The 22754-nt window shown below is 49.0% G+C and overlaps 1 protein-coding gene across 2 annotated transcripts in view; it reads right to left on the minus strand.

Annotated features, from left to right (window-relative positions):
* The window catches only part of CLCN2 (chloride voltage-gated channel 2), a 75334-nt gene extending 55081 nt beyond the window's left edge, over nucleotides 1-20253 (minus strand). Inside the window, exon 1 of one of the 2 annotated variants that reach the window (XM_028731699.2) lies at nucleotides 19752-20253. In XM_028731699.2, coding sequence (XP_028587532.1) covers nucleotides 19752-19805 — 54 coding nt within the window. In that variant the 5' untranslated portion in view covers nucleotides 19806-20253. The remainder of the gene's footprint in view (nucleotides 1-19751) is intronic. The other variant, XM_028731700.2, reaches the window with a different exon arrangement.
* Between the last annotated feature and the right edge of the window lie 2501 nt (nucleotides 20254-22754).

Consider the following 22754-nt stretch of genomic DNA (forward strand, 5'->3'; position numbering starts at 1 on the left):
GAAAGGGTTTTCCGTTTTGGAGGTGCTTCGCAAAACGAATTTCCTATGGGCTTGCTTCGCAAGACGAAAATGTCTTGCGAGTTCCTGCAGGGTTTTTTCCCTCCCCCCCCCCTTTTTCCCAAGCCGCTAAGCCGCTTATCAGCTGATCCGCTAAGCCACTAAGCCGCTACTGATCCGCTAAGCCGCTAAGCCGCTAAACAGCTGATCCGCTAAGCCGCTAAGCAGCTGATCGCTAAGCCGCTTAACAGCTGATCGCTAAGCCGCTTATCAGCTGATCCGCTAAGCCGCTGATCCGCTAAGCCGCTTATCAGCTGATCCGCTAAGCCCGCTAAGCCGCTAATAGCGCTAAGCCGCTAAGCCGCTAATGGGCTTGCTTCGCAAGACAAAAAATCCGCAAGACGAAGAGACTCGCGGAACGGATTCTTTTCGTCTTGCGAGGCACCACTGTAAATGAGATTCTGACTAAACATCAGGAAGAACTTTCTGAGAGTAAGGGCTGTTTGACAGTGGAACTGACTCCCTTCCTTGGAGGTTTTTAAGCAGAGGTTGGATGGCCATCTGCCATGGATGGTTTAGCTGAGATTATTGCACTGATTATGATCATCACTATCTCCATCCTGGGGCCTGGGCTAGTTGTGATGTCAGGAGAGGGGCTAGAGGCACAGCCCCATCAATGCATGGAGCCCTGCTCAACTGAAGGTAGATTTCTTAACACATGAAGGGACTGTTGAGCTTGGACATCTGCTAGAGGGAAGCTGATATATAGAATCATCTCATCCAGCCCCCTGCAATGGAGGAATATCAGCTACAGCATCCATGACAGATGGCCATCCAACCTCTGCTTCAAAACCTCCAAGGAAGGAGAGTCCACAACCTTCTGAGGGGGTCTGTTCCACTGCCGAACAGCTCTTACTGTCAGAAAGCTTTTCCTGAAGTTTAGTCGGAATCTCCTTTCTTGTAGCATGAAGCCATTGCCTCGAGTCCGACCCTCCAGAGCAGGAGAAAACAAGCACGTTCCCTTTTCCACGTAACAGTCCTTAAGATATGTGAAGATGGCTATCACACACACAGAAGGAAGGGGGGCAGCTCAGACATAGACCACCAGCTTTGTAAGGTCAGTCCTCATCATGACCAGGTGGGGCTGGGCGTGTTCCTTCTCTGAAATCCGGAGAGCAACCCCTAGCCAGTGTAGACCAGATCTGCGGAACTCTGGTCTTCCAGATGTTGCAGACTACTACTGCTTTATGGAAGTGAGCCATGGGCAACTGCCAGGAAGGACGGCTCAATGCCTTCCACATGCGCTGTGTCAGAACGAAACGCCATGGTGCATCTGCAGTAGTACAATCGGGCACCTTCCTCAGCCCCAGCTGCAACAAAACATGTCTCTCCTGTATTGGTCTCTACAGCCACAGCAGGCACTGTAACCATCAACAGTTTGACTTCACCTGCAAAAGGCGCACTCCTCCATTGTCTCCCAAGACAGGCGGGTGCCAGCAACAACTCCCGTCAGCCCCAGCAAACATGGCCCCTCTGGGCCCTCAAGTGCAGAGGGCTCAATAAAGTGTGGAAGTATGTGAATGTCCATGCTCAATGGTTGCTTGGCATGCAGTGATGCCAGGACCGAGCCAGCCATCATTGCCCTTTCACCTGAGTAGCACAAGGAAAGCCCATTCCCAGCACTCCACAGGGACCTCTGGAGTGACCAAGAAACAGACCCTGGTGCAGAGAAAGGCCCAAGGCTAGGCTATGCACTGGGAGCCAACTTGATTCTTAACAAACCTTGGTCACCAAGGACAGGAAGCAACATTCCTGCACTGGAGGTCAGCATGTGCGAAATTTCTGATAAGTGGATTAATAGGCACTACTTCAGGAAGATACCAGACAACAGATTCAGGGCATGTAGTAGCTTGGGGTTGGGGAAAGAAGGCATTTAGACTAGGAAAATGGCAGCAGAGATGTTACCGCTATCACAGAAACAGAAAACCAGGAGACCCACAATGCAGATCTTCTGCCGTGCTTTGGCCATCAGCTTTGAATGTTCCAAATCAGGGGTGGGCAGAAGACAGAATGGAACCAACTGGTAGACTGTGGGTGATTTTGCAGTAGATCAGCATGGCTTTCCACATTCCCTCTGTTTAACAGTATTAACAACAATAGGACTCTTCCCCACTCCAGAATTAGGCTGATAAAAGGAATAACCCTTGAGGGTAACCAGACATAGGATCGATGTGTGGAAGGATTGAGAGCTCAGCTCCATTCTGGCACTCAAAACAAACCCCTCTCAGCTTCCAGATAACCCATCGCTCGAGCTTTCACCCAGATTTTTATTTATTTTTTTGCGCAAAGTTTGCAGGGAGCTTAAACCACATTGGCTATTTACTGAACATTCGTCCTGATTTCTTTGCGGGCAGATTATACAGCGTTGTGCCAAGCCATTCTTTTCCCACGCTTTTCAGTGCATTTTCTCTTATAGCAAGAAGTCCAATTGTTGCATAAGAGCGCTAACCAACTTCAATTCTGCAACCTGAATTTTTCAGCATGTGATTGAATGTCATGCCCAAATTGTGACAGTGTGGATGAAGTACCCCTGGGCTCAGCAGCTGCTCAGAGATTCTTATTTATTTTTTAGTTCAAAATGTGTCTTTTACACCTGGACCCAGTTGTGGTTCCTACAAGCCTGAAGTCTGTCTGCTGCTGTCATAAGTGCAAACTCTTCCTAATGTTAAAGCTTGTACCCCCCCCACCCACCCAAAAGGAGTCTACTCTGTGTTTCTCTACATCCGCTGTTGAGAATTCTTCCCAACTGTTTCATGTAATTCACTTCCATGAGTTATGGTGATGTGCCAGTAGCTCAAAAAGTTTTGAAACGAGGTTAGACAAATGGATGGAAGAGGTCTCTCAATGGCCACTAGTCGTATCAGACTGGGGAGACACGGGTTCAAATCCACCCTGCTGGGCCATGAAGCTCAAAAATCTGCCTTAGGCCAGTAGTCATCAATCTTCAACCTGGCCAACCCCACGGGGTTGTTGTGATAATAAAAAGTAGAAGGTTGAAAGACCTTGCATACATTCTTTTGCTCTCTGGAAGAAAGGCAGGCCAGAAATGTAATACATGACTGTATGGAAGGGAATGGAATGGAACCTCCAGGTACAGAGGCTGGAAGTCACACAATCATGGAATTGTCGAGTTGGAAGGGACCACCAAGGGTCATCTAGTCCAGCCCCCTGCAATGCAGGAAACTCAACTAAAGCATCCACTGCGGATGGTCAGCCAGACTCTGCTTGCAAACCTAAAAGGAAGGAGAGTCCACCGCCTCTACTGGGAGTCTGTTCCACTGTCAAACAGCTCTCAGTGTCTGGAGGTTCTTCCTGAAGTTGGGTCAGAATGCCCCTTCTTGTACCTTGAATTCAGTATGAGGAGGTGCTAACAAGTCAGAGACCACTACAGGGGCCTGGCAACCACGATTTTTAGCTCGGCTACCAAGGCCAGCCATCAATGATGAACCCGTGGATCGGAACCCCAAATAAGCAGGCGAGTCAGAAGGAAACTGCAACGGCATTGCATTGCTGGCCACAGTCCACTACACCACAAGCAGCGTTTGATTCTCAGAATGTCCAACACAGACTTCTTTATCTGCACCGTGTAAAAATTGCTGGCAAAGGAATTGGCATGAAACGTCCTGGATAGCTAGCACCAGTCATTCTCATATTATGCTTTAGAAGGTTCAAAGTGATTCACACATATTTTATCTCGGTAATCTTTGTAACCATTCAGGATCATTATCAATCCCTTATTGCCGGGGGATGCGGGGGGGGGGGGGAGGGAGAGAGGAAAAGCCAAGGCTGAGAGATAGTGCCTTGCCTATGGCCACCAAGTGCAATTGTGGACAAAAAAAGATTTCAGCCCTTGCCCCCTGCCCTCCAGACACTTTGGACTCCAGCTGGCTATGGCTAATGGGAAAGCAGCAAGACCCACAAACCATCAGATGTCAAGGAAATCAACAACTATTTGACTTTTAGAAGGCATCTGAAGGCAGCCCTGCTTAGGGAAGATTTTAATGTTTGATGTTTTATTGCTTTATTATTATTATTATTATTATTATTATTATTCTGTTGGGAGCTGCCTAGAGTGACTGGGGAAACAGTCAGATGGGCGGAGTATTATTATTATTATTATTATTATTATTATTATTATTATTATTATTATTATTATTCTGCAATATGCGCAAACCCGTGGGTTTCACTCTCATTCCTACAGATCCCTCCTCCACCCCACCCCAAAAAAACCCCTCACTTTTTCCATTAAGCCTTTGGCAACTGAAATACTCATTTTCTTTCCCTGTTTGCTCCTACAGCCCCACCTCCCCTTCCTCTGCCATAGACTGCAAGATCCGATGGCAGCTTAGTTGGTAGAGCATGAGATTCTCAATCTTGGGGTCATGGGTTTGAGCCCCACGTTAGGGGAAAGGTTCCTGCATTGCAGCGGGTTTGACTAGATGGCCCTCATGGCCCCTTCCAACTCTACAATTCTAGGATTGATTCTACCTCTTTAGGAGGAGAAAGGACCTGTTCACATGCTGCAAAATGTCAGGTGCATCAATGGCACAGCATAATTGCTCTCTTTCCTTTCTGCTGCAAGCAGCAATGCTTGTGGATCCAAAGCAGTAAGACAAGAGGGAGATGTCAGCACTTTGTGGGGAAGGGAACCCCAAGACTTGCAGAAGTACAATAAATAAATTTATGAGCATGCTCAGTGTTCTGAGGAATGCAGACTGGCTGTTCGGGCAGGGAATGGAAAACCAGATGGGAGGGAGGAGGGATGAAATGGAGTTTCCTGGAGGCGGGCATGGGCTGTGCGGCTGGAACAGTGAACAGGAGCTGTCTATGCCGCGCTTGTTGCAGGTCCCACTTACTGGAACTGCTGTAGACAACGACAACAAGAGCTTTTGCTTACAGAAACGGTAAAAACAGATATGCTAATGGCACCCACGTTAGTAAGGGTCAAGCCTACTATGACCCCAAGTTGCTGTCAGACTATCCGTCCCTTGTTCTCTTCTTAACAAAATGAACAGCAGCTAAAAGAACAGATCCGTTTGTCTCCCTTGAATGTAGGTTGCCATGAAAGCTGATCACAGCCACACAGGCTTTGCAAACTGAAGGCAGAAACCCCCAAACATGCCCAGGACCGGGCTACTTAGTGCTTTGATGGCCATACACAGCAACAATCCCTATTTGGCAGAGGGAATGCCTGTTTTCTAACTCACTCTCCCTGGGATAGCCAACACGCCATCCTCCAGGTTTATTGGACTACAACTCCCATCAGCCTCAGCAAGCACAGCCAAAGGCCCCTGGGGTGATGGGAGTTGGAGTTCAGAAACATCGGGAGGGCCCCAGTTTACACAGCCCTACATTATAGGGAGAGCTATCCAGGTGCCATTGCAAAAATTAGTCTGTATGTGTACACAGGTGCAGAAAGAAGAGGGGGAGTTACTGCTTTGTTTTGTTTTTGTTCCTCTTTTTATTATGTATCTTGTGTTTTTATCATGTATTTTTATGCTGTGATCTTCCCTGAGCTCTTCGGACGAAGGATGCTATACAAATAAATAAAATCATCATCATCATCATCATTTATACTTCATTCCCCCCACCATTTGAGAATGCTGATGCAAAGTGCTTCCTGAGCCTCTTGTGGCTAAGCATGCACAAGAACAACAACAAAAGAATAAAATAGATCCCTGCTTCTATTCCATTCCCCTCTACCCCCAGAAAAAAACATCCAATCCAGTTAGCAAATAAGTACAGTGGTACCTCGAGTTAAGAACTTAATTCGTTCTGGAGGTCCGTTCTTAACCTGAAACTGTTCTTAACCTGAAGAACCACTTTAGCTAATGGGGCCTCTGGCTGCCGCCGCGCTGCTGGAGCACAATTTCTGTTCTCATCCTGAAGCAAAGTTCTTAACCCGAGGTAGTATTTCTGGGTTAGCGGAGTCTGTAACCTGAAGCGTATGCAACCTGAAGCGTATGTAACCCGAGGCACCACTGTACTGCGGAGTATGGTTGGAGTTGCAGCTATTCTGCAATAAGCACAGCTGGCTGCACTGGGAGATAAATCAGTACAGAGGGTACCTCGTGTTACATATGCTTCAGGTTACATACGCTTCAGGTTACAGACTCTGCTAACCCAGAAATAGTACCTTGGGTTAAGAACTTTGCTTCAGGATGAGAACAGAAATCGTGCAGCGGCAGCAGGAGGCCCCATTAGCTAAAGTGGTGCTTCAGGTTAAGAACGGACCTCCAGAACGAATTACGTACTTAACCCAAGGTACCACACTATATTAAACACTGTGGGGGAGAGGGAGAGAGAGGGGGGGGAATAAGGAATGAATGTAGGAAGGTACGCTATGGCAAAAATCAGGGCAGAGCAAAACCTTAAGGCAGCCTTCCCCAAACCTGCTGCCCTCCAGATGTTTTGTGCTATGATTCCCATTCGCCCCCAATTACTGCTGGCAGGGCTCAGTCAGCAGAGGATGAGACTCAGGGTCACGGGTTCAAGCCCCACGTTGGGCAAAAGATTCCTGCATTGTGAGGGGTTGAACTAGATGACGCTACTCTATGATTCTATGAACATCTGGAAGGCACCAGACTGGGGAAAGGGAGTGTTGAGCAGCACGCAACCCTTGAAATGAGGACAGGTGTTGCAAAATGCCCTGCATTCAAGTGTTAGATAGCTGCTGTTTTGCCACTCTGCCTCACAGGAAAAGGGGATCCTGCCTTTACACTGAGCCAGGCCACAGATCCATCAACCAATGTGACTGGTCAGTTAGTTAAGTATTTCTATTGTTTTACTGGATGGGGGGACAGCTGCCCTCCTTGACTACACCCATGACTCTGTGGCATCCCTGCCCGACAGGAAACAAGCCAGGAGAAGATGAGCTGCAGGGACGGAGGAGAGAGAGGAAGAGAACTCCGTATCACCATTCCCTGGAAAAAGTTGTGCAACGTTTGCGCTGGCAATTGGGGCAAGTGTATTGACTAGGGAGAGCATAAAAGCCCGTCATAAAATGGGATTAGGCGGCAGATAGCTCGCTGGCGATAAGGCAGCCACCAGGGGAAAGATCAAGGTCAGCAAGAAGCAAAACTGGAATGGCCAAAGAGTCGGGCAAACTTTTGCGGGGTGGGTGAAGGAAGCGGGGAGGGGAGAAAGAAGGAGAGAGAGCCCCCAGCTCAGAAAAGCAAACACTGCACAAAACAAGGGAACTGAAGCTTGTGGTTAGAAAGGGAGAGAGGGCCTGTCGATTAAGGTTTTCTTTATCCTTCTTTTAAAAAAAGGCAGCACGTGCATTTCTTTATTTAGGATTGACTCCAACCAAGCTGTCCCACTGGCACAAGGACTCGAACACCAGATTATCACTGGAAGTATATGAAGTATATACTTTCATGCTACAGGAGGGCCAGGAGAGTAAGGGCAGGGGGGCTTCCAAACTGAGCCCCAATTTCCAAGGACGCTCCTAGTATTGAACACGTCGTCCACTTTCTCTTCTCCTCCCCCCCCTTACATCCAGATATGGGCCAAAAGTTCTTTTAAGCTGCTCCCCACGGCGACAACAGCAACACAGTCCCCATCTGGAGCTTGCAAAGAGCGCATTGATGTATTCCAATGTGTTCCAGCCCATCCAAAGGTCAGGTTACAATGGTTTAAAAAACAAACTTACTTGTAAATATCAGGGCTATCTGCCACTCGACAAATTTCTAATTGATTAAATGCCTGGCTTTTTAATAGCTAGTTACTCAGTGAGAGTGTAAATAGGCTTTTCGAAACTGTGCCTCTAAAGGAAGGGAACGGCATCTCTTAAGGCGTGAAGCAACAAGAAATCTTAAGGACGTAAGAGGATCCTGCTGGATGAGGCCAAGGCCCCATCTAGTCCAGCATCCTGGACCATTAAGACTTTTGTGAAAGAGCACACTCTCTTCCTGCAATTTCCAGCAAGGAGAATTCAGAGGCCTCTGAAGATAGGAGCCCTCCAGGATTTAGATACATATCAGCATTGCAGGCTCTGCCCTGTGAATTAACTCTCTATTAATACTACTACTACTACTAATATTAATAATAATAATTTTATTATTTATATGCTGCCCACCTGACTGAGTTGCCCCAGCCACTCTGGGCAGCTACCAGCACAATATAAAAAATCAAACACTAAAAAGTTCTCTAGTCAGATAGTTGTTTATTTCCTTGACATCTGATAGGAGGGTGTTCCACAGGGAGGGTGCCACTACCGAGAAGGCCCTCTGCCTGGTTCCCTGTAAGCTCTCTTCTCGCAGCAATGGAACCATCAGAAGGCTCTCGGCACAGGGTCTCAATGTCTGGGATAAATGATGGGGATGGAGATGCCATTTAGGGCTTTAAAGGTCAGCACCAACACTTTGAATTATGCTCAGAAATGTTTTGGGAGCCAGTGAAGATCCTTTATGACCGATGTTATATGGTCCCGGCAGCCACTCCCAGTCACCAGTCTGGCAGCCGCATTCTGGATTAATTGCAGTTTCTGGGTCACCTTTTAAGGTAGCCCCACGTAGAGCGTGTTGCAGTAGTCCAAGTGGGAGATAACTAGAGCATGCACCACTCTGGCGAGACATTGTGCAGGCAGGTAGGGTCTCAGCCGTCGTGACCTGCACCTCCATGGATAGCTGTGAGCCCAGAATGACTCCCAGGCTGTGCACCTGGTCCTTCAGGGGCACAGTTGCCCCATTTGGGAACAGGGAATCCGCCACACCTGCCCTCCCCCTGTCCCCCCAAGCAGTACCTCTGCCTTGTCATGATTCAACCTCAATCCTACCTTTGGAGATTCAGCGGGAACTGTCCCTGCCTTCTTTCGGATGCTTCTTGAAAGCTGTACTTTTTAAACAATACATATTGCCTTCACAATATGGATTTCTCCTTTTAGCCAACCAGGACTTATTGCTGTTTGTTTGCTGTTTTCAATTATGCTTTATAGATATTTACAAATTGATTTTGTTGTATTTTATGATGTGAGCTGCCTTGATTTATCGTATGCACGTGCATAATCATAAATGTTCAAAGAATCAAATAAGCCTGTTCTCACACTGAGCTATTTGTCCACCAGCCACCCCCCAGGGAGAACAGGATGCATCCAATTGACTACAAAGGAGCAAGGAAGTGGGGCGAGGGGCGGGGAGATCAGTTCCCACTGGCTTTCTGCTCAAACCAGCTTGATCAAGCTCCATCAAGGCATCATCTCTGCAAGACAGACTAGTGTGGGACGGGGAACACATTGGGCAGTATGTGGTCTCCTTTCCATCCCCAGCCCTGTCTAGATAACCATCACAAATGCCTATCCGCTGGTCCCCTTTGAAGTTTTCCAAAGCCAGACACCATGACTGATGGACAGGAGAGAGGCAACTGCAGAGGTTGCAAATCCAGACACTGGGCAGCAGGGGCAGAGAGGGAGAGAGAAAGAAGTTTCACAACAGCTGGCAAAATGTGTCGCCCCGCGGCCATCTAAGCAACAGTTCCATTTCCCAATATCTTTGCCTGCCAAGAACCCCAGACAGGAAAGGTGGTTCCATCATATTACAAGCAGATACAAGACAGATAGGCAGATAGGAGATATTGCAAAAGGGCAATGGAAATTCTTGGAAAGATGGAGTGTTTCATAAGGAATATATTTATAACAGGGATGGGCAAAACGGAATTCAAGATCTGTTCTGGCACATCTCAAGGTGATCTGTAGTAGATCAAGGAAAATAAAAAGATTCCTTCCAGTAGCACCTTAGAGACCAACTAAGTTTGTTCTTGGTACGAGCTCTCGTGTGCATGCACACTTCCTCAGATACACTGAAACAGAAGTCACCAGACCCTTATATATAGTGAGAGGGTGGGCAGGGGTATTACTCAGAAGGGGGGTGGGGATGGCTGATGGGCTGAGATTGGCTTGCAAATGTACAGAGGTGTGTATACAACCCCTTAAACATTTGGTCCCACAAAAACCTATGCCACGATCAATCTGGTAAATCTTTAATCTGCCCTGAGATTCCTTTTTGCTTCTGTGACAGCGCTGCAAGAGTTCTGGCAAAAGAGAGACTCCAGTTTCATCCCTGGCTGAGATCCACCTAATGCGAAATCAGGTGCCCAGCAACAAATGCCCTGGGTTTTTTGGAACATAACCGCAGAGGCCAAGGAACATAAACAGATGAAGATGTCCTACACAGAGACAAACCATTTGTTCATCCAACCTGGGGCTGCGGCTGGCAGTGACTCTCTGCAGTCTCAAGGGGGATTCTCCCCCCACAACCCCCTACCCCAATGCAAGGCACTGCCTCTGCTCTTCACCTGGAGATACCAGGAAAGGAACTCAGATCAGATGCTCTACCCCTGAGCTACGACTCCTCTCCAGTTACACAATCCTGAATGGTGCAAGTGTGATATTGCCGGAGACTCTGTTTTCCCCAGAAGGCTAGAAGTGGCACCATTGTCAGCTCACAACTTTGTTAAAAATGCAAAAGGAACACAGGCAAGGCCAGAGGGAGGAGAGGAAGAATATTTAGGGAACGGCTTGAACTCAGTGGCAGAGCATCTGCTTTGGCTGGAGAAGGTCCCTGGGAGTGTTCCCCATCTGAAACCTTTGGAGAGCTGCAGGAATTATTGAGCTAGATCAGCGTTTCCCAAACTAGGGCTCCAGCTGCTTTGGAACTACAATTCCCATCATCCCTGACCACTGGTCCTGCTAGCTAAGGAAGATGGGAGTTGTAGTCCAAAAACAGCTAGAGACCCAAGTTTGGAAAACAATGTGCTAGATGGAGCAATGTATAAGGAAGATTCCTATGTTTCTGAAGTGGCACTTCAACCATTGTTTCTGACCTTCTTTCCTAGGAAAAGACAACAGACGCAGGCTGAACTTTTTCTTCTCCATGACAGACTTTGGCCTAGACAGGTACATTTTTTATCAGTAAGTACCTCTGCAGATTCTAAGAATCTGAAACACTTCCCTAGCTTTAGACCTTCAGGAACAGCAAACAGAGACTATGCAACAAGTTTAAAGAGAGATTTTCGCAGACCTGGATCAGGACCCCGGACTTTTGCCTCCCTTCTGCAGCTCCTCAGTCCCAGAAGTTTCAGTTAAACAAGGTTTCATAAGAAGAGATCTGCTAGATCAGGCCAAATGACCATTAGTCAAGCATTCTCCTCTCACAGTGGCCAATCAGATGCCTGCGGGAACCCGCAAGCAGAATCTGGGCGCCACCACAGTATCCCAACTTGTGACTCCCAGGAACTCGCATTCAGAGGCACATTTCCTCCGACAGTGGAGGCATGACAATGCCAGCAGGGCTAGCAGCCCATGACAGTCCACGAACTTGCCTAATCCTCTTTTTGGAGCCATCCAAGCTGGTGACCACCGCTGACTCTCGGGGGAGCAAACGGAATAGTTTTGTCTTCGTTTAAATATTTTTATTGATTTTCATTTTTCACGCCACGCATAAAAAAAAGCACAACTCACAACACATCAACCACTTTGCTTAAAAATACAGTGGTGCCTCGCAAGACGAAAAGAATCCGTTCCGCGAGTCTCTTCGTCTTGCGGTTTTTTCGTCTTGCAAAGCAAGCCCATTAGCGGTTTAGCGGATTAGCGCTATTAGCGGCTTAGTGGGCTTAGCGGATCAGCTGTTAAGCGGCTTAGCGGATCAGCTGATAAGCGGTTTAGCGATCAGCTGTTAAGCGGCTTAGTGATCAGCTGTTAAGCGGCTTAGCGGCTTAGCGGATCAGCTGTTAAGCGGCTTAGCGGATCAGCTGATAAGCAGCTTAGCGGTCAGCTGTTAAGCGGCTTAGCGGATCAGCTGTTAAGCGGCTTAGCGGATCAGCTGATAAGCGGCTTAGCGGCTTGGGGAAAGGGGGGGGGAGGAAAAAAAACCTGCAGGAACTCGCAAGACATTTTCGTCTTGCGAAGCAAGCCCATAGGAAATCCGTTTTGCGAAGCACCTCCAAAACGGAAAACCCTTTCGTCTAGCGGGTTTTCCGTCTTGCGAGGCATTCGTCTTGCGGGGCACCACTGTATCAGTTCAAATTCTCTCAGGGGACTCCAAAAAACCTTTACGCATAAACAGAGTTTGGAATGGCCGTCTGTCATGGATGCTTTAGCTGGGATTCCTGCATTGCAGGGGGTTGGACTAGATGACCCTCAGGGTCCCCTCCAACCCTACGATTCTAGGATATTACCATGAAATCTCAGGGGGTTATAAACACAATCTTCTTGAGGCATATAATCCAAAAACAAACTGCATAGTGTATGTTTTGTATGGTGTGCTTTCTTTTGCCAGTCCTAAGATGCCAAAATTCAGAGTCATTGGATGCCCATGGGAGAGAATATTATGAGGGAGGGAGAAAGATGTCTTCCTGCCCACTTTCTCCACATGCATATCTAGACTTTCAGGTAGCCAACAGAAAGATTGCAAAAGCGGTCTACAGCATCTATACTTGGCCCTGTGTGCATACTCTTGTAACTCACTCTACATGGGGCTGCCCTTGAGACTGACCCAGATACTCCAGCGGGTGCAGAATGCCGTGGCAAGACTCCTTACGGGGTCCTCGTCACGGGATCACATTCACCCAGTGCTATGCCAACTGAACTGGCTCCCGGTGGAGTACAGGATCAGGTTTAGGGTGCTGGTTTTAACCTTTAAAGCCCTATACGGCCTAGGACCCTCGTACCTACGGGACCACCTCTCCTGGTATGTCCCACGGAGGACCTTACGGTCTTCAAACAAAAACATCTTGGAGGTCCTGGGCCACAGGGAGGTTAGGCTGGCCTCAATCAGAGCCAGGGCTTTTTCGGCTGTGGCCCCGATCTGGTGGAACGCTCTGTCACAAGAGACTAGGGCCCTGCGGGACTTGACATCTTTCCACATGGCCTGTAAGACAGCTGTTCCACCAGGCCTTTGGCCAAGGCACAGTCTGACCCCCTCCTTTGGTAATCCTCACAGAACTCTAGCCCAATGGTCGCCATTAATTTGATTTTGAATTGATTTTAGAATGAATTGATTTTAGAATGCTGTGTTACTTTTATTGTTGTTAGCCGCTCTGAGCCCGGCTTCAGCTGGGGAGGGCGGAATATAAATAAAAAATTATTATTATTATTATTATTATTATTATACATGCTTTACCTTTACCATTTTTACATTCATACATATGTATGTAACAGACACCTTATGACAAAGGCCATTGTGACCAGGGACAGATGACTGAACAGGCTAACAAGGCCGGTGATTAATTTCCCCATGGGACAGGGTCATCACAGAGAATGCAACACCCACAGAACACTCGCCTGCGTGTGATGTTTCATACGTAACACTTCACAGGGAAGTCAATTTGGTTGCAAGTTGCAGCGTGCATGGTAACTGAAGGCTTATGAATGAGGCTCTGGCAGCTGAATGGGTGGTTGAAAAGTCTTGAATTTCAGGTGGCGTGGGAAGACGTATGTAGCTTTGACACACCGGCAGGTTTGTCTCCTGATGGTGATGTAGTCATCAAACAACAACTATTCATAGGGTGAACCAAACTTAAGCGTTCAGAAAATGAGATGCATGAAGGAACTGTTTCTGTTCCTGAAGTCTCCTTTTCCCAGTATCTAAGGCCGATTCACCCAGTCAAGCAACAGCTTGCATCTGTGAATGGACTCAAGTGCTCAGCCTAACCTTCCTCCCAGAATACAAGTTTTTAACAGGCAGTCTTCTACAAGACTCACAATTATTGGCTGCCTTTAACCAGAAATCCAAGGTTGTGTATACTGTATCACGGTTCAACTCTCCCCGAAATCCTGTGAGGCAGACCAGGCTCAGAGTTGTTGACTGGCTCAAAGTCACCCAGTGCACTTCACGGGTGACTGGAGCTTTGAACCTGGGCCTCCCCAGCCCTGGTGCAACACTCTCACCACTACACCAGGTGTGGGAAACCTGCAAGCCTACAGATGCTGAATTCCAACTCCCACCAACTATAGCAAACATGCCCAATGGCCAGGGGTGAGGGGAACTTAGTCCAGCCATTTGGGACAGCGCAGAGGAAGGTCCCTTATACCAAACTGTGTTCGAAATTAGCCAGGTGCATTTTGTACCTGGCCATCAAACACTTGCAACGAAGTGAAGATGCCTAGGTGCCATCGGGAGGTACATGCCTGGGGATCATTGGATCCTGACAGTTTTTACACACCAATACCCTATCCTGTAGGGACGCGGGTGGCGCTGTGGGTAAAAGCCTCAGCGCCTAGGGCTTGCCGATCGAAAGGTCGCGGTTCGAATCCCCGCAGCGGGGTGCACTCCCGTTGCTCAGTCCCAGTGCCTGCCAACCTAGCAGTTCGAAAGCACCCCCGGGTGCAAGTAGATAAATAGGGACCGCTTACTGGCGGGAAGGTAAACGGCGTTTCCGTGTGCTGCGCTAGCTCGCCAGATGCAGCTTTGTCACGCTGACCACGTGACCCGGAAGTGTCTCCGGACAGCGCTGGCCCCCGGCCTCTTGAGTGAGATGGGCGCACAACCCTAGAGTCTGTCAAGACTGGCCTGTATGGGCGGGGGTACCTTTACCTTTACCTTTACCCTATCCTGTATTATTCTATCAGTTACATTTTATCTGCACAATCAGAATGAATTTCAGGAACCAAAATGCTTTTTCTGTGAAGCCTGAGCAGGAGCAGTCACCATTAAGAAAAAGAGGTCAGAATAGGCCAATATATATGTGGACTGTCCTTTAAGTTCTCAAAACTCTTAACCTAGCTCAAGGTTGTCATATGAACCAGTCCAATTTTTAACTAAGAATCAATCACAGCCAGTCCATTGTTTGAAAAATAAGTCTTGCAACTACACATTCCGTTTTGGCGACTGTAACCTTGGTTTAAGGAGCCATTTGGCACCTAGGTTATATATCTGAGTTTCTAACATTGATACCAAGTCAGGCCATTGGTCTGTGTAAAAAGGTAAAGGTAAATGACCCCTGGATGGTTAAGTCCGGTCAAAGGCGACTATGGGGTTGCGGCGCTCACCTCGCTTACAGGCCAAGGGAGCCGGCGTTTGTCCACAGACAGCTTTTCCGGGTCATGTGGCCAGCAGGACTAAATCGCTTCTGGTGCAACAGAACACCATGACGGAAACCAGAGCGCATGGAAATACTGTTTACCTTCCCACTGCAGCAGTACCTATTCATCTACTTGCACTGGTGTGCTCTCAAACTGCTAGGTTGGCAGGAGCTGGGACAGAGCAACGGGAGCTCACTCTGTTTTGGGGATTCGAACTGGTGACCTTCCAATCAGCAAGCCCTAGGCTCTGTGGTTTAGACCACCCGTGTCTAGGTAGCTAAGTACTGACTGGCAGTATCACTTCAGGACTTCAAGGCAGGATTCCTTTCCCAGCCTCACCTGGAGATGCCAGCAACTGAACCTGTGACCTTCTGCAACTGAGCTAAGGCCCCTCCCCGATCATGTGGTGGGCCACAGGTTCCCCACCCTTGTGGTATACCATGCAGGCTCCCCATGCAGCCCTGAAGTAAGGGCAGCTTTACAACCTGATCAAAGGGACCCATAGAAAACTGGCTGCAATGACTTGATGGCAATGATTATTAGGCAATAAGTAGTGGAAGCCAGGAAATGAGCGGAGATGCAAAAGCCAGAATCAGCGGTCGTCATGCCCTGCTGAGGCTGTGTGTGTGTGTGTGTGTGTGTGTGTGTGTGTGTGATACATGGAAGAACAGAGGACGAATGCATGACAGCAAGAAATTGGACATGCCCACAGCTACACAATTACGGAGCTGGGAGAGCCGACTACAAGGGAAGATTAAAGGAGCTAAATAAGTCTAGCCAGGGGCCGGTGCCAGTGGCAAGCATTTGAGTGGTGTTAACATGAGATTAGGCGGAAAGGCGATGGGAGCAGAAAGTAGAAAGGGGGCGGGGGGGGGCGCAGATCAGTAAGCAATTTGGAAAGTTTTGTTTGTGGTCAACAGCACATGCCAGATGCAGCGGCAGAAGGAGGAACCCCAGCTGGAGGATCAAGGCCCATGTAAAAAGATGCCAGGAATCTGTTTTGGTCCCAGCGGAAAGATGGATTCAACAGCGGCTCTAAGAAGGAGGCATAATGAGGTGGTAGAATTTGGGGCAGTGTGACGTTCAGCTGAAAGTATGAATGTCTACCCATCACTAACTTTTTTAATATTCCCCACATCAACAACAACAGCAATTTGCTCTTAACCAGCAGGTCCCAGGGTGGGTTACGACAACTGAAAGGCCAGAGCAAAGAGGCAAGTATTCAGCATTTGCTAGGTGCACTCTGTAGGGAGGGAATTCCACAACTTAGGGGCCGCCACAGAGAAGGCCTTCTTCTGGAAAGCCTATTGATGTATATCATTTTTTCTGGACCACTCAACTCATGCAAAATAGTTTGCAAATATTATTTGAATAACCTAAGTGTTTGGGCACTTTAATAAATCTTTTTTTTATGTTTTAGTTTTCATCTCAGAGGTGGAGTAGTATTTCACTACTGTCCTGGATAGGTCATCTAAAGGTTGTTGGGAGCCCGTCTTTTCCAGCAATATCCCAGGGACCTTCATTGAAAATTCAGCACGCTCTCTGTCTCCTTCCTCACAAGCTGCCTCTAGAACAAGCTGCTTAGGGCCCTCGTATTTACGGGACCACCTTTCCTGGTATGCCCCGCAGAGGACCTTAAGGTCCATGAATTACCATAGTTTAGAGGTCCCGGGCCCTAAGGAAGTCAGATTATCCTCCACCAGGGCCAGGGCCTCCTCGGTGATGCGTCCGACCTGGTGGAATGCTCTGTCCCATGAGACCAGGGCCCTGCAGGATTTAACTTCCTTCCGTAGGGCCTGTAAGACAGAGCTATTCCGCCTGGCTTTCAATTTGAACTTAGCTTGATCTTTTATTCCCCTTCCTTCCCTCCCCCTCCCCTTTTATGAAGATTACCCACTCTGGGATCCCACAGCTAATTCTACCCTGGCCTCCTTGCTGGCCCAAATAGGACTAATTTAGCCAGCTAGTCCTGGTGATCATCTAATGTTTATGGGATGGATTTTCCCCTAAATTGATTTTAGAGCTTTGAATTTATTGTTATTCACGCTTTTGTACTGTATTTTATGCTGTTTTTTGTTGTATCACCATTAAGTATTTTAAATCTGTTGTTAGCTGCCCTGAGCCCAGTTTTCTGAACTGGGAAGGGCAGGGTATAAATAAATTATTATTATTATCCATTTTGTACATAAAGCTACGAAAACTCCAGGTCTTAATGGACTACAACTCCCATCATCCCGGATCATTGGCTAGCTGGCTGGGGCTGATGGGAGTTGGAGCCCAATATCTGGAGGGCTGCAGATGTGAAAGCAGAACACGCATAGGCATTTGTCTTTCCCACAGCTTCAAGAAGAAGCTAACCTGATAGCAAGCCTATCCAAACACATAATTTAGAAATGAACCATTGTTTTTACTATTTGCTGGTTTTTATTCGTTATTGGTTTTATATTGTTTGAGGTAGATTCCTTTGGGTTTTTTAAGTGCTCTATTTTTTGCCCTTAAAAGAAGAAGCAAACACAAGTCATCTTCATAGCACGTATTCAAGTAAGACTCCCTTCCCTTGAGACAGAAAGCTGAAGCTTTCTTTGCATGACTGCGCTGCCACCTCCCCTGCCAGCGGCAGACAGTCTTGACTCTTTCCAAACTGGCACTAGCAAATGTCCAAGTCCCTGACAGGGGGCTCTCATGGACACCTCTGCTCCAGGAATTGTCCCCCAATACACTCGACCGCAGCTTTGCCTTCCTCAGTTCCCCATGGCAAAACCACGCTTTACTCCAGGCAATTTTTCCCATGCCAATGTGAAACCAGTTCCTGAGTGCTCCTCTCTTGCAGAAAGTCCTGCCGGCTGCAACTGATCCTTCCAGGATGAGAAATCCCCCTGCCTGCTCTCATTCCATGCTCCTGTGATACCCATCTTTTTTTTTCTTTCGAAACAAACCAAGACCATATACCAAAAAAAAGAATTTTATTTTTAACCTGTCTCACATGTCCTTCTACCGCAAGGATACTTTTCTGAGAAGGAAACTAAAGCCAAACTCAGGCAGGCAGGCAGCATGTTTTTTTTTAAATAAAAAAAAAGTTTGCAATGACACTGCAAGACCAAAGTTGAAACGACCTCTTTCCAAACCCCATACAACACCTGTGATATTAGGGGAAAGACGCCAGCCCCCCCCCCCAACTGAGATATCCACCTTATTGCTTATTTTGTTTAATATATTTAATCCCAAACAGGATTCATATGCTCCCTCCCTAAACACAAGTCCTGGTCAAAAATCTTAAGGCAGCTTGAATGTACATTGCTAGATCCCCTTTACGGGATGTGGGTGGCGCTGTGGTTTAAACCACAGAGCCTAGGGCTTGTCAATCAGAAGGTCGGCGGTTCAAATCCCCGCGACGGGGTGGGGTCCCGTTGCTCGGTCCCAGCTCCTGCCAACCTAGCAGTTCGAAAGCACATCAAAGTGCAAGTAGATAAATAGGTACCGCTCCGGTGGGAAGGTAAACGGCGTTTCCGTGCGCTGCTCTGGTTCGCCAGAAGCGACTTAGTCATGCTGGCCACATGATCCAGAAGCTGTTTGCGGACAAATGCCGGCTCCCTCGGCCTATAGAGCGAGATGAGCGTCGAAACCCCAGAATCGGCCACGACTGGACCTAATGGTCAGGTGTCCCTTTACCTTTTTAGATCCCCTTTGGCAATGCCCGTTCAAGATGCCCTGCTACCCACTTCTAACCAGGGACCCACAAGTGGCCTTATTAATCCCTCCCCCCCCCCCGCCTCCGAAGCATCGCCTTCTGTGTCCCTCTTGCCACCCTGATCTGCACCAACCCCTGGTGGTGCCCACCACCTTAAAATCCTTTGGAAAATGGCTTTCTCCCCACATTTAGCATCCTGTTGAGAAGGAAGCCAAGGGCATTAACCAACAGCCCCACAACCATGCCATTCCTGTTGGGGTCTTTTGAGGGTGGGGGTGATTTGCAGCTCATGAATGCCTTGAGCCATGCCCCATAAACCCAGATGCGTAGGAACGGGCTTGGAGAAACAGGGATGGGAACTTGGAGAGAAAGGGCAACAACTAAGCAGCAGAACACATGCTCCGCATGCAGAACGTCCCGGGTTCAGCGCACAGGTAGAACTGGGGACGATCCCTTTGAAGAGCAGCTGCCTGTCAGTGCAGACATCACTGAACATGAATGGGCTAGTGGCCTGGCTTTCCACAAGACAGCTCATTCCTGCCGCTAACTCCACGGTGCAAACCTAAGCGTATCTTTGGAGGAAGCAAGTCCGGCTGAGTTCAATGGGACTTGCTCCCAGGGAACAGCGCACAAGAGCGCAAGCTTCTTAGCGCCCGCTCCGCCAAGCGGCACTAATGTGGTGGTCTTTTGAGGCGCCACGCGACACTCCCCGCATGCTCAGAAGCACTCTTCTCTTTTTTTGGCAAACCGGTCCCGCGATTCCCCTCCTCTGAATGCAGCAGCCCTGTTTTCCTCCGCCTCTTCCCCCAAATTCCCAGGACTTGACCGTGAAAAGGTGCTGGCTTGAAGGCAGCCTTGGGAACCCGCGCGCAGCGAACGGCGCTCTGCACGCGCTCAAAGGCACTCTCTCCCCTCTCCTGCGGTGCAAAGAAACCCCGAGGCTGAGCGCCGAGGCAGAGCCCCCCGCCCAGAGCCCGCCCCACTCACCAAGGTCTGCTCGTACTGCAGCGCCCGCTGCTCCAGGCCGCTGTCCGCCGCCATGGTGGCCGGCTCCGGGCGCCCCTCTCCCGCCAGCAGGCTCCTACGAGCAGCCCCGGCAGCACTCGCTGCGCCCTGCGCCCGGACGCCTGGCTCCTCTCCTCGCTTCTCCCCACGCCCCCAGCACGGGGCGGGACCGGACTGGCTGGCAGGGGCAGGCCCGAGGGAGGTCCCGGGGCAGCCGCTCCGCCTCCACCGGGAAAGGCGCCGTCGCTGCGGAGGAGGAGGAGGAGGCGGACCGGTGGACGCTTGGGGAGGGGCCGCAAGAGGCGCGTCGTGGCGGGGCAACCCGACGCCCACCGGCCCGGGATGGAGCGAAGGGGCGAAGACCTGCAAGCCGGGAGCGCGCGTAGGTGGGACGGTCCCATCCCGGGCTCGTTTACACGGGACAAAGCCTCCCTTGAGGTCCGAGATGGCACTTCCTCTCGGGTTAGGCGCGCGGAAGTTCGCAGCCGGGCGGGATTACTCGCGAGGAAGCCACTTTGAATCAGCAGAGGTTACCTCCCAAGGAGAAATGCAGAGGACTGCGCAGCCATCGAGGTTGCAGCGGGGAGGATTGAGCAATGGGACCCTATCCTCTCTCTCCCCCCACGCACCATGTCGTCTTTATTCTCAGTATAACGCTGCGGGGGGTCAGGAGGACCAAGTTGACCCTCCTCCCCACGCGCGCACCCGATCCTGTTGCAGCAGGATCCAGTGGCTTCCTGCGGTAATCACTTTTCTCTGGCCTTTCGTGCCCCCACCCCTCCCAGCCGATGCCGGAGGGAGCTGAGGTTAATTGCATAAAGGGGGGGGGGGTCGCCGAGAGAGTCGTTTATTTTATTTCTATGCCGCTTTTCACTCACACGAGTCACGGAGCTGGTTACAAACAATAAATAACAATAACAGAATAGAATATCACAACTGCAACATAAATCATACAGGATGGTTTAAGGCATCATCAGTAAAACAATTGCAAATTACCAGTAAAACTACCACCTCCTATAACACACTTGCTAACAAAGCAACTAAAAAAAATAGGCGCAGCCGCAACAAAAGTCATTTTATAAGATTCACAAAGCTTCACAGCGTTCATAATCCACAAAACAATATTAGCAACAAAACAATTATTAGCAAAAATATTGGCAACTTAACAACCAAAACCCGGCTAAGCACTGTTGAGTTCACACACACTTTTACTTCTGGCCTGTCTGCCAGTGGCCTGTGGCCCCTTGGAAGGCTGCTTGCAAGGGAATGCGGCCCTTAGGTTGGAAAAAGGCCCTCCCCATTAAAAAATATATATTATAATTTGCATGTTGTGCCTCTCCATCTTCTGCACGTGTGGTGTACATTGTGAATGGGTTGCCCCTTCCTAACCCATTTTGTTGAAAATATTGTTTCAGAACTTGGGTGCCTACCCATCCCACTCTGCTGGAGCAGTGGCAAGAACCCATGGGGTCCCAGGCGCTCACCCAAGGTCTGTGGTCCTTTGGAGAACTGAGACACAGCAGAGACTGTCGTTGCTGCATGGAGGGAGTCCAGATCTTACAGCATGGTCATGCATTAATTTCTAGGGCTTAGGAAGGCGGCCCCCCTCCCAAATCTACAACACTATCAAGTGCAATAAATATATAAACAATATCTTAAATGTTTATTATGAAAGGGTAAGACGTAAAAACATAAGAAGAGCATCTGCTGGATCAGGCCAATGGTCTGATCCTGTCCAGCATCCTGTTCTCACACTGGCCAACCAGATAGATGGCTGTGGGAAGCCAGCGGGCAGGATCTGAGCAGAAGAGCAACTCTCCCTTCCTGTGGTTTCCAGCAACTGGGATTCAGAAGCATCACTGCCTCCAACTGTGGAGACAGAGAATAATAATAATAATAATAATAATAATAATAATTTATCATTTATAACCTGCCCATTAGGCTGGGTTTCCCCAGACACTCTGGGCTGCTTCCAACCGAATATTAAAAACAATACAGCGTCAGACATTCAGAACTTCCCTAAACAGGGCCGCCTCCAGTTGTCTTTTAAAAGTAAAATAGTTGTTTATTGCCTTGACATCTGGTGGGAGGGTGTTCCACAGGGCGGGTGCCACTACCAAGAAGGCCCTCTGCCTGGTTCCCTGTAACCTCACTTCTCACAGGGAGGGAACCGGAAGAAGGCCCTCAGCACTGGACCTCAGTGTCCGGGCTGGATAATGGGGATGGAGACGCTTCTTCAGGTATACAGGACCGAGGCCATTTGGGGCTTTCAAGGTCAGCACCAACACTGTGAATTGTGCTCGGAAACGTACTGGGAGCCAATGAAGATCTTTCAGGACCGGTGTTATATGGTCTCGGCGACCACTCCCAGTCACCAGTCTAGCTGCCACATTCCGTATTCTGGATTCATAGCTATCAGGGTCTAGTAGCCATTGGCAGCCATCTCCCCCATGAATATTTCCAACGCTCTATCAAAGCCGTCTAAGCTGGTAGCTGGCGCTGCCTCTCGCGAGAGCAAGTTCCATAGCTTAACTGTGTGGGCAAATTATGGAGGGTGGCAGTAGATCTCTCGCACTGGGTTGGTGCACCCATGCCGTCTCCCTCCTCTACTCTTGCTTACTGGGACGCAGCACATCGTTGCACCGGTTTGGAGCCGCTCGGGTAAAGTGGAAATGTCAACAATGGCTGCCAGCCTTTGCAAGAGGCGTAATTCCTGGAAATGGGCACAGCTGCTTGGCAGGAGGTGCCCTGCAGAACAAGCAAGGATGTGTCTTCCTTATTCACAGCCTTTCCCAGTTACAGGCTACATTACAGAAGCAGAGAGCAGTGTAGGGAGGGGGTGGCAGCCCCTGGAGAGCTGTTTTCTCTTCTTGCATGTGCCACTGGGTGGAAGCATGATGGATCTCTAAGGAGCTGCCACATGCCTGCTTTAATCTGATCTTAATCACCAGAAACTATTTCAGAAGCAGGTCTACCAGGTTGCTC

This window comes from Podarcis muralis, chromosome 6, assembly GCF_964188315.1.
Source record: "Podarcis muralis chromosome 6, rPodMur119.hap1.1, whole genome shotgun sequence".
NCBI lineage: Eukaryota > Metazoa > Chordata > Lepidosauria > Squamata > Lacertidae > Podarcis > Podarcis muralis.